Source organism: Rhinolophus hipposideros (assembly GCF_964194185.1).
Source record: "Rhinolophus hipposideros genome assembly, chromosome: 5".
NCBI classification, from domain to species: domain Eukaryota; kingdom Metazoa; phylum Chordata; class Mammalia; order Chiroptera; family Rhinolophidae; genus Rhinolophus; species Rhinolophus hipposideros.
The window spans coordinates 62210040-62226938 of NC_138051.1; the positions used below are offsets into that span (position 1 = coordinate 62210040).

The window sequence follows — 16899 nt, forward strand, 5'->3', positions numbered from 1 at the left end:
TGCCCTCTGTGACACCAGGGGGATGTTCTTTACAGCCAAACAAAGGACGTTGTAGGTATAAGTATGTTAATTTTTAAAGCTTGGTTTTGAAGTGCACACCCCAGTACAAAAAAGCAACTACAGACCACATTAATGATTAAATGGCACAGATTCTTCCACAACCTCTCTCCTTCCTGATCTCAGTGTGAATACTAAATATGAATTTAACACCAAAAAGTAAAGGGAAATTTTTTTAATGTTATGTATGGAAAGAAAAAGTAAATTGAATAAAAAACATCTACTGACATAGGCATCTCAAACCCTAAAATAAGAAGTGAAATATTTAGAAGATCAAATACAAACCGAATTGTTAACAGTGGTTACCATTTGGCTCTATAATTACAGTTGGAGGGAAGTGAGGTAGCTATTGCATTTTTCTTCTTTTTTTTTCTGAATTCTTTGAATTATTGTTACAACAATATATTACTTTGCTAACAGGAAAAAATTTTAAATAAATGAACGCACCTCTAAAATAACATTTATCAAAGGCTTACTACAGATTCTCCTATTTAATCCTTAACACTATGTGGTGAACAGTATTTTCACGAGTGAAGAAATGAAGATGGAAAGATTTTAAGTAACTTTACAATACCATTCTGCTAATTATACGAAGAATAAGGACTCGAAGATTTTCAGTCCAAAGCCAAAGCCCATTCTCTGATCACTGTGAAATACTGCCTCTCCCAGATATTTCTGTGTATGTAACTATTCTTGATTATCTTTACTAAACATAAGAATTTCTTTGAATGACATTTTCATTAGACTATTTTTAAGGAAACTGTCTTCCAATAGCTTTCTCTTCCTCCTCCCCACCCCCAAGTATCTTTAGAAACAAGAATAATCCTACCTTCTTTTAAAGTCTCATTAGGAATTTACTTACTGTTTCCATTGGTCAAGACCATTTAGGGCTGGTGTGTCTTTAGAATCCAGTCCTGGTAATTTGGGGGAAGAGATTTAAATGCATTAGTCACTCTCAGTACAATAAACCAGACATTCAGAAGGAACTTCATGGCACAAAGAACTGGGTGGGTAGCTGGTTACACTGTATCTCTAACAAGGAAATACATTTAAATGTGAGGAAAATTAATTCTTAAAAAAGTCTTTGTAACTGTATAAAATATCCCCATGAGAAACAGAAAATCCCACTGCATCTAATGTCAAAGGAAATGAGTGCTTTATTTGACTAAAAAGCTGACGTGAAATTTTTGCCTACTGTAAGACAGGAGGGCTGTCTGGAATATTTCACAAGACTCCAGACTCTGCATCTGGGTTTTTAATAGCTCTTGAGGCCTTTATATGGACTTGACTCTGAGTTATTAAAAAAAAAAAATCTTGGTTAAGCTTCAATTAATATATCTTATTAAAAGAAAAAATAATAAGGCTGATTTTAAAAAACTATGAAATTACAGCCTACAACCATAATGTTAGAAAATGAGTCAGCTCTAAGTGTGACAGATGTTTGAATTCTCTGCTTATTCAATAACCCAGTAATGGGCCATTTTCGTATTATTTTTATGTATTGTATATATTTAATTTCCAATGCAGAAACAACTGTTATGGATAGGAAAGACTTTCTATGGTATCATCCCACTAAGTGGATGTGAAGGAGACCCAGGTTTAATTTCCAAGTTTTGCCACCTATAAGCTGTATGACTCCCAGATTTGGATCTCAAGCTCAGACTTGCATATCCAACTCCTTAATGCTACATGTCTACTTCTCATTTTGCTATTGATTTCTAGATTGCATTGTGGTCTGAGAACACGTTCTGGACTTAAGATTTCCGTCCTTTAACAATTATTGAGACTTGCTTTACGGCTCAGCATATGTCAATTTTTACAAATGTTCTGTATGTGTTGTAAAAGAATGTGTATTCTGCAGTAGGACAAATTTATTAATGACATTGTTTAAATCTTTGATTAACTTACCTTATGTTTTTCTGCTGGCTCTATTAATTACTTGGGTACTTAAAAATCTAGTATGGAAAATTTATGAACTTCTATTACGTTTGCTGCATATAATTTGAAACTGTTATTAGGTGATTACAGATTTACTACTGTCATAACTTAATGGAGAATAGAACATTTATCATTATGAAGACCATTTATCTTTAATTATGATTTTTGCCTTAATGTCTATCTTATGCAACCAGCTTTCTCTTCCTTAGAAATTGTATGATTTTTTTTTCTATCCTATTACTTTGAACATTTCTGTATATTTAAATTTAACATGTATCTCTTGTAAACTTTACATAAGCAACTTTTTTGATCGTACCTGACAGTCATTTAATTGGACTATTTGGTCCATTTGTACATATTTACTGGCATTTTGGGTTAAATTTCTGTCTTATTTTGTGTTACTTATCCCACCTGTTCTATGTTTCATTTAGTTTCCTTTCTTGCCTTCTTTTGGTTAATTATCTTTTTATAGCTAGAATTTTTCCCTTTCATAGTTTGAAAGATTTTTATTCTTTTAGCAGATACCCTAGAAATTACAAAATGCGTACTTATTGCCTTTTATAACCTAAAAATAACTTTATCCTTGTCCCAGGGATTCTAGGATACATTGACTTTATTGACTCCTTTCTCTACTTGCATATTATTGTTGTATATTGTGATTTCATCATGTTTGCTATTTAAAACCCCACACGACATTTTTGTTTTATGCAGTTAGTGCTCATTCTGATTTACCTGCTTACTCACCACTTTGCCTCCCATCTGGGATCTTGCTCCTTCCACATAAAGTATGTAACCTGGATCTCCTTATTTTGCCGATGGAAACTCTGTTTCTGCTGTTCTAAAATGTTTTTATCTTACTCCTTGTTTTGAAAAATATTTTCACTGGATGTAAAATTCTGGGTTACTAATTACTTTTCTTTCAGCCTGTTGATGATTTCATTCCCCTGTCTCCTGGTTCAGCTTTTGTCTATCAGCTTTTTATGACACAGGCTGCCATACTCCTCGAATACAATCTGTCTTTTTCTCCGGCACCTTTTAAGATTGTCTTGGCCTTTGATGTTTTGTAGTTTCACTATGTGTCTAGTGTGGATTTGTTTTTATTTACGCTGCTTAGGAATTTATAAACTTCTGAATTTGTGAATTGGTATCTTTTATCACCCTGGAAAATACTCAGTAATTGTCTCACCTGGCATCTCTGCCCCATTCTGTCTCTTTCCTCTCCTTCTAGATTGCCTATTGCACATATGTCAATCTTTCTCACTCCATCCCACGACTTTTAATCTCTTGTCTATATTTCTCATCTTCTTATCTCTTTGTGGTATATTCTGAATAATTTTTTTATCTTTTAGCTTCTACTTATCTCTCTTTTCAACTGTACCTAATTTGAATTTTTAACTTCAGTAATCGTAGTTTTATTTCTAAAAGTTTTATTTGGTTCTTTTTCAAATTAGTTCTGGTGCTTTTTATAGTTGACTATTTTCTGCAGATATGTTCAAGCTTGCCTTGTAGTTCTTGAAACATAGCAAGCATAATTGTTTTGTGTGTCTCATAATTTTAAAGTCTAAAGTCTTTATTTGGTATGTTCTTGCTGTTAATTCATGCACGTTCTCATTTGTAGCGTGCTTGGTTTTTCCTTGTCTGCTTTCTTGTTTTTGACTACATGTGTATCATTGTTCTGAAGAAAGTTATTTCGGGGAAGTCTGAGGCCGAAATATGAAAGTGACTTTCCCCAGAGACGATGTGTTTTTGTCAGGTTCCTAGTTCCAGAACCTGTTTGGGACTATTTTAAACTAAATTCATCACTTCAGGTTATTTTTTGGAACATTGCAGGTTATATTAATTTGGTTTGCAAATCTTCTCCAGGACTGGGTGTAGTTTCAGGATCTCAGGATGGTTTTGCTTTTTGTTTTTCTTTTGCTTACACAACATCAAAACATCTTTCCTTGTAGTAGCTGAGTATGCAGAGATAGAGAAGGGTTTTGGGTTGTTTGTTTGCTTTTTCCCAGTTCACTTGTACCTCACAGGTGTAGCCCTTTGGAGTTTCAACTTTCCATCGTGGATGAGTCTTTGGCTTTGACTTTGTTCCCATGTCAAAGCCGAAGTTCAAATTGATGTACATGGTCAAATGCATTTAGGGAAAAGCACCTAAAGTGTTTCTTTGAATTCTCTAATTTCCTGCATTCACTTAGATTTTGGCCTGGTAATTTTATTTTTTTTAATCTCTTGTCAGTCCCTTAATCCTTTGAAAAAAAATTTTAAAAATTATCTAGCATTTTAGATTTTTCAGTAACAGGATTGATGCAAATGACATATACTGCCATATTCCTAGAACCACTTCGTAGTAGTTATTTTCAATTGCATATCATCTCCAGGCATTTGATTTGTGCCTACTTTTGGTGGATTCTGGATATCCTAGATAACATTCTGGTTCAATGGTATCATGGACATGTCAGAGGGCCTTTCAATTAACAGTTGGCCAAATTGTCCCCAGAGTATTATCTCTATTACATTAGTACCAGCAAATAGTGTTACATGGAGCTGGACTGGTCTTCCAACTTAGAAAAAAGAAATTCAAATAGAGCAGGGATCTCTTTTGTGCATATCTACTACGGAAACTTTAATTTGGGCACTGAAAAGGACAATGACATTTAAATGTGATAATCAGATCTGCAGTGGCTAATCAGAAAGCACACCTTCTGGGAGAAAGAAAGCTCAAGTCACCATTTGCCATAGCAATTCCTGAATGTGGTGGGAAACACCATTGAGAAGAACTCAATGTGGTATCACTTGTATTGCCTTCAACCTGGCTGCCTACTGTCTATACCTCAACGAATAGGAAATAAAATTCTGGGAGGGAAAAGCTGAGTTATTTTGAAAGAACAAGTTTAATAAAAGATCTGCAAGAAAAGAGTTATATTAAGACAAACTCTATGTGCAGGTTTAATAAACAAAATTTTAACACAAATGGGAAGAAAGCACCTTCTTACTCTCTCCTTTATTTCAGAACAATGATTGGATCAGGTGAGCAGCTAGAACCACAAAACAGGAAATGATATGAGAGCCGATATTAATATACCCCCGATAAACTTTAGTAATGATAGAACAAGAAGATCTTCTGGGTGCTTTAGAATTTGCCACTGCAGGATGAGGGCAGAGAAAGGTAGGAACATGGAGTTCTGACTCAGAAATTGGTATTATTAAGAGCCAACCAATCTTGGTTGTGACCTTCAAGACTGATGTGGCCACAAAGTTAGACACATCCAACACACTCCACAGAGAACAAAATTCTGATGGAAGCGGTTCTTTCCTATTGGCTTCCTTCAGGGGAACTCTACCAATCACAGAAGAATTGAATCAGGTATTTAGAAATGTGTTAACATTTTCAGGCTAAAAAAATCCCAAACACAACTTCTAGAAAGAACATTGGTTCATCAACCATATCGTGATCTTCAATGCATTGATGTTGCTACTTTCTTACTTTCTATTTAGACCCTTCCTGTAATTTATTTACCTATTTGTCTGACTTAGATTCCATGGCCCATCATTTAGACACTTGCTAACATAAGCTCTCAATTACTCATTTTCTGCCACCTACCCCTGTTCTCTCACTCTTACCCCATCATGCTTGCTTAACAAAGTTTGACAAAGCTGGAAAAATTCAAGCTTCTGTCTTCTCTCTGCCATCAAGTACGTTGATAGTTGAACACAGCTGGAGAAAAATCACATCACAGGGCAGAATAAATTCATGTTAAGTTCATGCTTCAACCTCAAATGGGCTTTTAATAACAGCCCATCAAGCTACTTTGTTTCTCTAGTTTCTTACTCTCAAAAGTGTCTACACTTTTTCTTTTCTCCTCAAATTTCCTAACTCATTGACCTGTCTCATTTTTAGCTTATGACTTTGTTGTATACTTCATGGACAGCATAGAACAAATTAGGCAGAAACTCTATTTTATCTGTCACTAACTGTGCAGACCTACCTGCGTCTACACCCATCTTCTTCTTCCCTCCTTTCACCACTAAGAAAGTGGCTCTCCTCCTACGGAAGAGCAATCCCTCTGCCTAAATGATGGATCCCAGACCCACCCCCTTTATGTAGGACTTCCTACTTTTAATCATCCCCTTCTATGTTGAAGTATCTCCCACCCCCACCCCCCAAATCACCCAGTCTTCATATGACCCTCTAGCCACTGCCCCATTTCTCTGCTTACCTTCATGGTGACATGTCTGGAGAGCTGCCCACTCAGTAACTCTTCTTCTATTCTTTTCGATTCACATCTCAACCCTCTCCAATCTGGGTTCTCCCCACAAGCTGTACACTGAAACTACTTGTTTTGAAGTCACCAGTGACCCTAGCTGCCAAGTCACTTTTTTTGACATACTGCTCTCTCAGCCTTACCTGATGTAAGTGAATACTCTCTCTTCATGGGATACTCAAACCTCTTGCCTAAAGGCATTAAGTTGATAGCATATTCTCTTGGTTTCCCTCCACCTCTCTGGCAACTGCTTAAAATGCTTGGGTTCCCCAGGATTCAGTCTCTTTTCATTCTACGTTCCTTCGCTAGGTGATCTCATCCAAGCCCATGGATTCAAACGCCATCCACATGCTGAGGACTCCCAAATTGCTCTCTCTGGCTCAAACCAGATTCCTTTGCTGATTACTCGTCTCTCTGACCCCTAAATGTTGTCATGCCCTAGCTTTAGTACTTGAAATGCTTTTCTGTTCCACCTGCATTCATTCCCTTGTGGTCTCACTCAGTCTTGTGGCTTTAAATATTACCTATACCCTGGCAACTCCCAAATTTACACCTCCGTGTCAGACCTCTCCTTTCAACTCTTGGTTTATATATTCTGCTGACTACCTGACATTGCTGTTTGGATTTCTAATAGGCATCTTAAACCTAACAGGTAAAAATTAAACTTCCGATTCCCTGTCTCACGTCCCAACCTGTTCCTACTGTTTATCCTCTCAGTTGATAGTAATTCCAATCTTTTAGTTGCTCAGTCCAAAATTCTTGGGTGTCATCCTTGACTTGTCTCTTTCTAGCATACTTCACATTTCATCCATCAGCAAATCTATCAGCTATACTTTCAAAATATACAGAATCCTCACTACTTTCATCGTCCTAGGCCAAGCCATACCCTCAGCTCTCACCTGGATTGTTGCAGTAGCCTTCGAACTCTTCTGCCTCCTTCTGTCCATACCTACAGTCTATTCTCAGCTCAGCAAAGTGATCGCTCTGACTGAAAAAATCAGATCACATCCCTCTCCTGGACATTCCAAACCAACACTCAGAAAGGAAGATCCTGGCCATGGCTAACAAGGACTTGAATGATTAAGACCTTTGGCTACATCTCCATTTTGTACTATTCTTTCCTCACATTCCAGCCAATGACTTCCTTGGTGTTCCTCAAACACATCAGACTTTCCCAACTTGGGGCCTTTGCACTTGCTAGTCCCTCTGTCTGGAACATTTTCTTTCTCACCAAGAACTCTCTTGTCCCCTCCTTTTTTCAGTTTTTGCTCAAATATCTTATCAGTGAGTTTTTCCTTAACCGTTTCCTATAAAAGAAAAATCTCCCATACCACTCCATATCTCCCTTTGACTTACTCTTTCTTCTTCCTAGCGGTTATCATCACCTAAATCTGTGTATTTACTTGTTTATTTTCTATCTCATGCACTGGAATGTAAATTCCATGAAAAAATAGGCTACGTTTTAGTCACACTGCCAAAAACAATTCTAAACATTTTTTATCTCACAATTTCTGTGAGTCAGGATCCAGGCATGAGTTTACTATGTCCTCTGCTCATGATTTCATAGGCTACATTCTCATCCAGAGGCTGAGTGAGGAAGAATCCATTTCCAAATTTATTCATGTTGTTGGCAGAATTTATTTCCTTGGGCTATATGACTGAGGGCCCAAGTTTTTGTGGGCTGCTGACCAGAGGTCTCCCTCAGATCCCAGAAGCCACCTGCAATACTTAGAGGATTCTTACTTACTTCATTAAGTCAGTCAAGAGTACCTCTGTATGCTAGCAAGATAAATAAATATGTATTATATATACATACTGTAATATAATCGTGGGAGTGACATTCATTGTCTTTGCCATATTCTACTGGTCAGAAGGAAGCCACGGGTCCCACCCACTCAAGGGGAGGGGATTATGTATGGTGTGAGCATAATGGTCATCCTAGGTTCTGTTCACCAAATCAGTGTAGAGAAATTAAACTAATCAATTTATTTACAAGAGGTCTTTAATCTAGAGAGTCCCTCTTTGTTCAAAGATAAACCATCAAATATTATTTGGTATTTGGTATTATTTGGTACCAAATTATTTTGGTATTTTACATTTCCCACAGTGTTTTATGCAATTTATGTTTTGGGAAAACGCAAATGACCTATCTGTCTTTGTAAAGTCACAATTGTCAAGATAAATGACTTTCCCATATTTCTAAAATGTCAACAAAATATTTTTGCTGACTTAATAGATTTGACTGTTGAAAAAGTAAGAGCAATGTCTTCATGTCTTATGATTTTAATTTCATCATACTTTTTTCTTTCCCCTAATTCAGCAGGTTTAGTAGTCACTATGACACTTACAGTATTGAAAAAAAATCCAATGTTAGTTAAGAGTATCTCTCATGAAGCAGTGATACTGCTTGATTGACTTGATTAAAATTTGAATCTTGGGTACATGTCTTTTTAATGCTGTGATGAAATGGAAAGTGCATGCAAAGAACCACTGTGGTTATCCCAAAGTATGTTTATCTTGAGAAAAATTAATGTGTGCGTTGAGAGCTAAACTAGGCAAGCTTTTTGTTGTTGTTTTTCCATAGAACACCATTTTTACTGGAAAGAACAAACTATGGTTATTTAGACTTGAGTATTTGGCAGACATTTTCTAAAATATTAATGAAGTAAGCCTGACATATTGAGCCAACCTTAACCTTGCATCCTTGATATAAACTCTACTTAGTCATGATGTACTATCTTTTTCATATTTGTTGGATTAGATTTGGTAGTTTCTGTTAAAGATTTTGTATGCATATCTATGAAATATATTGGTTGTTTCTGCTCTTGTAATGTCTTTGTCTGGATTTGGTTTCAGGGTAACACTGGCCAAGTATGTCTTCCTTTTCAATTGTTTTTTTTGAGGGGGTGAGGGGGAGACCTTGTGTAGAATTTGTATTATTTTTCCTTAAGTGTTTGGTAGAATTTGCCAGTAAAACCAATTGGGCCAGGAGCTTTGTGGAGAGGTTTTAACTACAAATCCATTTTGTTTTTTCAATAGATACGGGGTAATTAATGTTACCTATTTCTTCTTGAATGAGATCTGGTATTTAGATCTTTTAAGAAATTTGATTAACTCACCTAAGTCAGAGGTTGGCAAACTTTTTAGTAAGTGCTCGATATTAAGTATTTTAGGCTTGTGGGCGATATGATCTCTGCTGAAACTACTCAGCCATACACAATATGTAAACAAATTGGGAGAGGTTGTAGTCCAATAGAACTTCATAAAATAGGCAATGGCCCACCTCTAATTTATCAAATTTATTACATTGTTATTCCCATTACCTTAGTATCCTTTTAATATCCATAGGATCTGTAGTGATGTTCCCTCTTTTCCTATTGGTAATTTGTCTGTCTTTTTCTTGACTACTCTGGCTACAGGCTTATCATTTTTATAGATCATCTCACAAAAATCAGCTTGGATTTCATTAATTGTTCTCTATTTTTCTGTTTTCAATTTCATTGCTTTATATTTTTACCTTTATTTCCTTTCTTATTTGGGGCCTAAATTGCTCCTCTTCTTATAGTTTCTAAGGATAATACTTTATTCATCTCTTTGTTTTTTAATCTAAGTATTTAGTGCTATATATAACCCTGTTTTAGCTGTATCACACATCTTGATGTGTTGGGTTTTATTTTCATTCAGTTATTTTCTTTCATTCATTCAAACTGCTGATTTTCTTACGACTTTTTCTTTGACACAAGATTATTTATAAGTGTTAATTTCCAAAAATTTGGAAAATTTCCAGGTATCTATTAATTGATTTCTAGTTTAATTCTGTTGTGGAGAGAGAAAATTTTCTATGATTTCAATCTCTTCAATTAGTTTCAATTTATTGTATGGCCCAAAATATAATCTACTTTAGTGAATGTTCTATGTACACTTGAAAAATAATGTATATTCTTTTGTTGTTGAATGGAATGTCCTACAAATGTCAATTAGGTCAAGTTGATTGTTGTTCAAGCCTCTTATATATAGATTTTGTTTACTTGTTATATCAAGTACTGAGAGAATGTTGACATTTCCAACTATTTAATAGATTTGTCTATTTCTCCTTGTAGGTCTATCAGCTTTTAAAGATCGTTTTAGAAACATGTACACTTAGACTTGTTAACATCCTCTTGATGAATTGACTTCTTTATGTAATAACCCTCTTTATCCCTGCTAATAGTTCTTGTTCTGAAATCTATTTTGTCTGATGTTAATATAGCTATCACTTTATCTTTTGGTGTTTGCAAGCTTTCTTCTCATTCTTTTATTTTTAACCTATCTATATTTTCATGTTTAAAGATTTGGGATTTGTTTTTGTACAGTATATAGAATAACTCCTAGTTTTAAAATCTAATCTACAATCTCTGCTTTTAAGTGGGGTGTATAGACCATTTACACTGATATATGTAGTGCTATGGGTGGATTTAAGTCTACCATTTTGTTAGGTTCTTCCTATTTGTGCCAGTGTTGTCTTTGTCTTACCTTCTTTTTGCTTATTCTTTATTCCATTTTAGCTCCACTATTGACTAATTATCTTTTTTATTTTTAGTGATTGCTAAAGGCTTAACGTACATCTTTAACTTATCACAATTACCTCTACATACCTCTCACTTCACAAAGTGAGACCCTTACTACAGTATACTTCCATTTCCTCCCTCCCATTCTTTGTGCCATTATTGACATTTGTTATTGTCATAGATTTTACCTTTAAATTTGTATGAGTCTCACAGTACATAGTTCCAGTTTTTGCCTTAGACAAGAAGTTGGCAAATTATGGCCAACATGCCAAATCCAGCCCATGGCCTGTTTTTGTATGACCCCAGAGGTAAGAATGGCTTTTGTATTTTTTAAAAGGGTTGTAAAAAAGTGAGAAAGCAAGCAAGAGAATGGGAATCTGGTTTTTTGCTCTGGCTATCTTCAAGATATTCTCTTTATCTTTCGTTTTTAGTAATATGGCTATATCTGGATGGATTTCTTTTTTTAAATCATATTTGGCCATCTCTATGCATCTTAGATGTGATTTATTGTCTTTTAATTTTTTTTAATTCTTCAGCCATTATCCCTTCAAGTACTTCTGCTGTTTTCTCTTCTGGAATTCAAATTACATGTACTTGTATGTTAAACTGGTATTATTCCACAGCTTTTGAATTGCCTTATTTTTCTTTGTTTTTTTTTTTTTGGATAATTTCCATTGACTTATCAAATTCAGATTCTTTCCTCCGCTGTGCTAAGTGTATTGATGAGCCCACCAAAGGCATTCTTCATTTGTAATGGCATGTTACCAATCACAGGCAAAATTCCCCAACTATTCATGTATGTTGCCCACCTTTTCTTCTAAATCCTTTAACACACTAGTTATTTTAAATTTCTGTCTTATAGTCCAAATATCTGGGTGATCTCTGAGTTTCGTTCTGTCATTTGTTTCATCTCTTGACAATGGATTGTTTTGTTACTTTTTTTCTTTTTTAGTCTTAGAATTTCAGACTGAATACCACACATCTTCTGGAGTAAATCTAGTCAAAATGGGTTTGGATTTTGTTATCTTTACCTTTGGTTCACCACAGTCTGCATGTTCCTCCAGGGATTGCATACTATTATCTCATGCTTAGAGTTGGATCTGAGTGAGAGACGGTTTATTTTCTGACTCCACTCTCAGCTTTCAGCAAGTCCTGCTTAACTGTGTCATTCCATAATCTTGTGCTTCCCAAAGTGGTAAACTTCTGTTGCTTGTAATTGGATATTGAGCTGATGATGGGTGGAGGTAGTTCTTGATTCTCCTGGTGCATTCTCAGGCTTAGGTAGGACCTGTGCACTTCAGCCCTGGGGTGGTGCCTTCTCAGAATTTCTACCTCCACCCCCATTGCAGCTAAACATGGCTATTTTTCACAATTGTTGGGCAGGAGAGATGTCCCTGCACTTCTCCCAGTAATAGGAGATCTTGCTTGAGATTGGTGCAGGATCCCCAGCCCAAGAGGTTTCCTGCCGATCCCTAGGGGAAGAGAGATTTACATTTACCCCTCCCCCAGAGGCAGTGGATCTTTGCTTGGGCCCTGGAAGAAGGAAGGTTTGCTCTCTCTCCTACTGCCAAAAGTGAAACAATTGGTGTGTACCATTTCGTCTTGAAAGTGCTTGTCGCTCTGGAATTCAGTTCCTTTGGTTGCCTTCTTTGATGAGTAAGATTTTTTCCCCTTATTATTAGGATGGGAGTAACATTCTCTTGCAGCTTTCTACATATTAAGTGGAAGCGCACAGTTCTCAAGGTATACCTATTTGATTACTTTCCATTACCAAAGACAGGCACTTACTGATCTGCGAACTCTTATTGTTCAGTGTATACACGTTTAGTTTTTAAATGAAGCATAAGCTTGAATAACGAACTCCAGGAATTTTGGAAAAACAACTCATGGAATATTTCATTACAAGGGCTGGGAGCAATGGACCAGGATGCTTACCTTCCAGTATAGGTGAGGCAGGAGAGGGTGAAATAATCTGATTCACGAGCGATGATAATGCAAAATGTATATATGCACTAGTCAAAAAGTCTTTTGAGAATCAGGGGGACACACAGGAAAACTACAACCACTTGGGGTAGAGAGAGGGCTTTTGAAGCTCTCAAAAATGGACAGGAGGATATGATAGAAAGACCTGAAAAGGATACAAAGGACAGACAGAAGAACAGTTAAGTGGTGTTGTGAGGACAATCTCTCCATAATCACCTTTTCCTCCCCTCCACATTCACTCTCACTTTTTCTGGTAAATGAAATCTAGATTCTTTTGTGAGCGTTGGTTTACCTCTTCTACATTGTGAAAGTCTGGTTAGGGCTGCCAATTAAAGTGCTTACTCTTCCCATAATCAACTTTCCCAGAAATCCTAACCATGAAAGATAGAAAAACATTTGGAAATGATTCATCATTAAGCTGTTAGTCCCAGAACATCCTTGGTTCCTGTTTTTTCAAAGCATGGCTTAATTTTTCTTCCAGCTGTGTGAATCACCCAATACAGTCGGCCCTCCATATCCACAGGTTTTACATCCACAGATTCAACCAACTGTGGATTAAAAAAAAAAAAAAATCCCAAAAAGCAAAACTAAATTTGCTTTATGCCCAACACTACGCTGAATCCACGTGAATGAAATGATGTGTAGGCACACGAGCCCCCCACTGTAGCCTATGTGCAAATATAGGTTATATGCAAATACTACGCCATTTATATTAGGGACTTGAACATCCTCAGACTTTGGTATCCGCAGGGAGGGGGATACCAAGGGACAACTGTATTCTCATTTTGTTTAAGTTAAGCAGGGTTGAATCAGTATTGCTTACAACCAAAGAAACACAACTGATACAGGGTAAGTGGTTCAATAGAGGGCATTACCAAGGAAACAGAAAACTTTTGAAGTACATGAAATCCATATACTTTCAAAACTGTTCAAAGAACATGTGTTAATAACTGCATGGTACAATGACTAATCAATTTCATGTTTCTATGTGCTTATAGTTAATCAGCAATTTCTAATGGTTAGGCTGACAATGTTTTAGTACTACAAACTATATTTAGAGTTCACTCGCATTAGCTCTAATGTTAGAAATAAAAACAAATGATAATGAACTGAAATAATACACATGCTATAGGGAAAAAATTGAGGAGGAGGTGCTGCGAGTAGCAAATGAACTATGTCACAAATTTATTGAAATTTAGCGGTTTGTGATTTTTTAAATTCCAGTCATGAAAGTCATTTATACTAGGCAAACCACATGTAGGGAAATTTCAAGAACAAGATATACCAAATAGAAATTATAAGGAGAAATATAGTGGAACACCAAGATGGATCTTCTCAACAAATGTCTCAAAAACTACATAGAGCAAAAATGAGGCAGACAACTGCTACGAACAGATCAGCCTGACAAGTAAATTCTGTAGGAATAAAAAATTAATTTTTTGGCTAATCCTGCCCTCTACTTATATAAATGAAACCCAATAGCCTAGGAAGACCAACTGATTTGTCCAAAGCTTATAAGGTAGATTTCACACATAGTTCAGATGAGGGAGCCTCTCTTTTCATGAGGAAAATGTCAGAATGTTTAATTGCTGTTCAAATTGAAATTTAGCAATATAATTTGTATAAATAAGACAAGATTTTAAGATTCTCATATACATTTATTTATATATATGAGAATTATATATTATATATAAGAGAATCATCATATATTCTATTGTATAATATACCTCTATATATACAGAATATACAATATACATAATACAATATATATTATATTGTGATATAGAGTGATCTATATAACATATATTACAGATATATCTCTAAGTCCTTTTAGGGTTATTGCATTACTTTTTAAAATTATAAAAAGAATTTATAAGAAAAAATAACATTGTGTCTAGCTTATAATAATGAGAATAAGACCACCTAATATTTATCTTTAACATCCAAGATTTTTTCAGACTGAGCAGAACCAGAAAATTCAGCGAGCCCGTGCTGCCCCGGGTTAGTGTAACACCGGGTTATTTAACCTGGGCACTACGGACTTTTGGGCAGGATAATTCTTTGTTGTTGGAGGCTGTCCAATGTATCATAGGATGTTTAAGCAGTATCCCTGCCCTCTATCCACTAGATGCCAGCAGTATCCCTAATCAAAAATGTCTCTTGACATTGCCAAAAGTCCCCTAGGAGGCGACACTGCTCCCTGGTTAAGAAGCACTGGTTTTAATATCATCACTACAATAAAACAAATACAACTATCAGGTGTATGATTCCACTGTGGAGTCAACTGTGATTAAACTAGAATTACATTTATATTTTAGTTCAAAATATATCAGGCTAGAACTGAATTAAATTAATTATGCCAGTTTTTGTCTAAAGCTGAGCTGCCCAATACAGTAGTAGTTACTGACCACCTGCGGCTACTGAGCACCTATGATGTGGCTGCTCCAAAGTGAGATACGTTCTCTGCCCTGGATTTTGAAGACTTGATATGAAAGAAAAGAATGTAAACTATCTCATTTTTCTGTTAACTGAACTATTTGGGGTATACTTACTCAGTGAAATATATTATTAAAATTAATTTCACCTGCTCGTTTTTACCTTTAATGTGGCTACTTGATAATTCTAAATTACATATATGACTCACATTATGTTGAACAGCACTGGTGTAGAAATGATTTAGTATTATTTTTAATAAAATAAATTCTTAAGTCTATCATATAAGCCAAAAAGACTTTGGAAAGCTTTCCACAGTCCCGTGAAATCAGCTCACTTTTGCGCATCATAATTCTTTATTATCATGCCTAAATGATTTTTCTGCTTTAAATACATTACTTCTGTTCCAGTGCTTTATTCTCAATGTTTCAGTCGGTTCTTTTTTGATTGCTGATTTATCTTCATGCTGTTCTTTATCATTCTCCTGAACATCAGTCTCTTTCACACACTCAGGACTTTTCCTACTGGAATGTTGAGATGCTGCAGCATCCATCATACGTAGAAAATTATAAGCGGGAAGAGGAGGTTTCCATTCCTGAGCAGGTAAAATTGCTAGAAAAAAGGTACAATCAAGGATTAAAGATGAATAGACTATAAAATCATCATATACATATACTAGAAAATGTTTTATTTTGAAAAATATATTTGTAGAAGTGAAGACTTTATCAGTTTTACTTATCTAAGCAAAACTAGATTATTTTTACTACATTGTCTAAGAAACTTGATACATTTCTCATTACTAGCCATTTTCATTTTTTTGTATTATATTTACAAACTATTATATTCTAAATAACGGCTAGTATTAATATGAAGAAAGCAAAACATACATAATCTCCCTGCCAGTTAACCCTTGTTGAGGTTTTAGAAAATAGCAATATGTTTATGAGATGACCACACAGGTACAGGTTAAAATGAAAAAGTGTCCTGCTTCCTTCCCTCCCTACCCTGTCTTTATCCCAAAGAAGTGGCACTGTTTTTTATGAATCATTCCAAAAAAAAAATTTTGGCACATACGTATTTATTTCTTATTCTATTATTTAGACAAGTATTTCCTTACATTTTAAAGCACTTTTGGTTTTTGAGGCTTTTGATTAACATCCTTTGCACACACTTTTATGAAAATAAATCCATTTTATAAAAATAACCATGACGGGAATAATTAAAAATTGCTATGGAATCAACTATACTACAAATAGGCATTGAATAATTTCTTAGATGGGTTTCCTGGTAGTGAATCAACATTATTTTAAAACATTGGTCATTAGAAAAGGAAAACTGATTTAGGCTTGAAATCATGGTAATATATATGGTAACATATGAGATAAATTAACTAACTTTTCTCCATTTAGTAAACAGATCTTACAAAATAATTTTAGAATTTAGTTGTCCATTTAAAATACTATTTTGAAAAATAAAACTACATATGGAAATTTAAAAAGTAACCATTTTAAAAATAAATTCTAGTGAAAGAATGAAAGCTTACGAAATTCATATAAATTCTAATTTCCTAGAGTAGATTAAAGCACAAAAATCTGCATAAATACATATACAGTATATCTATACTCATTGATACATAATTTCTTCAATCAGAGTCAATTATACAAAATCCTACTACCTGGAACATC

General features: G+C 35.2%; 1 protein-coding gene across 6 annotated transcripts in view; it reads right to left on the reverse strand.

Moving 5' to 3' along the window:
* Window positions 1-880: 880 nt before the first annotated feature.
* TXNDC16 (thioredoxin domain containing 16) overlaps window positions 881-16899 on the reverse strand; it is a 94452-nt gene continuing 78433 nt past the window's right edge. For 2 of the 6 annotated variants that reach the window (XR_013993357.1, XR_013993358.1), the window contains exons 22-24: window positions 15614-15826; window positions 12734-12926; window positions 881-971 (exon numbers count right to left, since the gene is read on the reverse strand). Coding sequence is in view for 3 of the 6 variants with exons in the window: in XM_081048633.1 (XP_080904759.1) it covers window positions 12811-12926; window positions 15614-15826 (329 nt within the window). In the remaining 3 variants the exon portion in view is untranslated. Of the gene's footprint in view, window positions 972-11460; window positions 12927-15415; window positions 15827-16899 lie in introns of those variants that run through there. The other 4 variants (XM_081048633.1, XM_081048632.1, XM_081048634.1 and 1 more) reach the window with 3 other exon arrangements.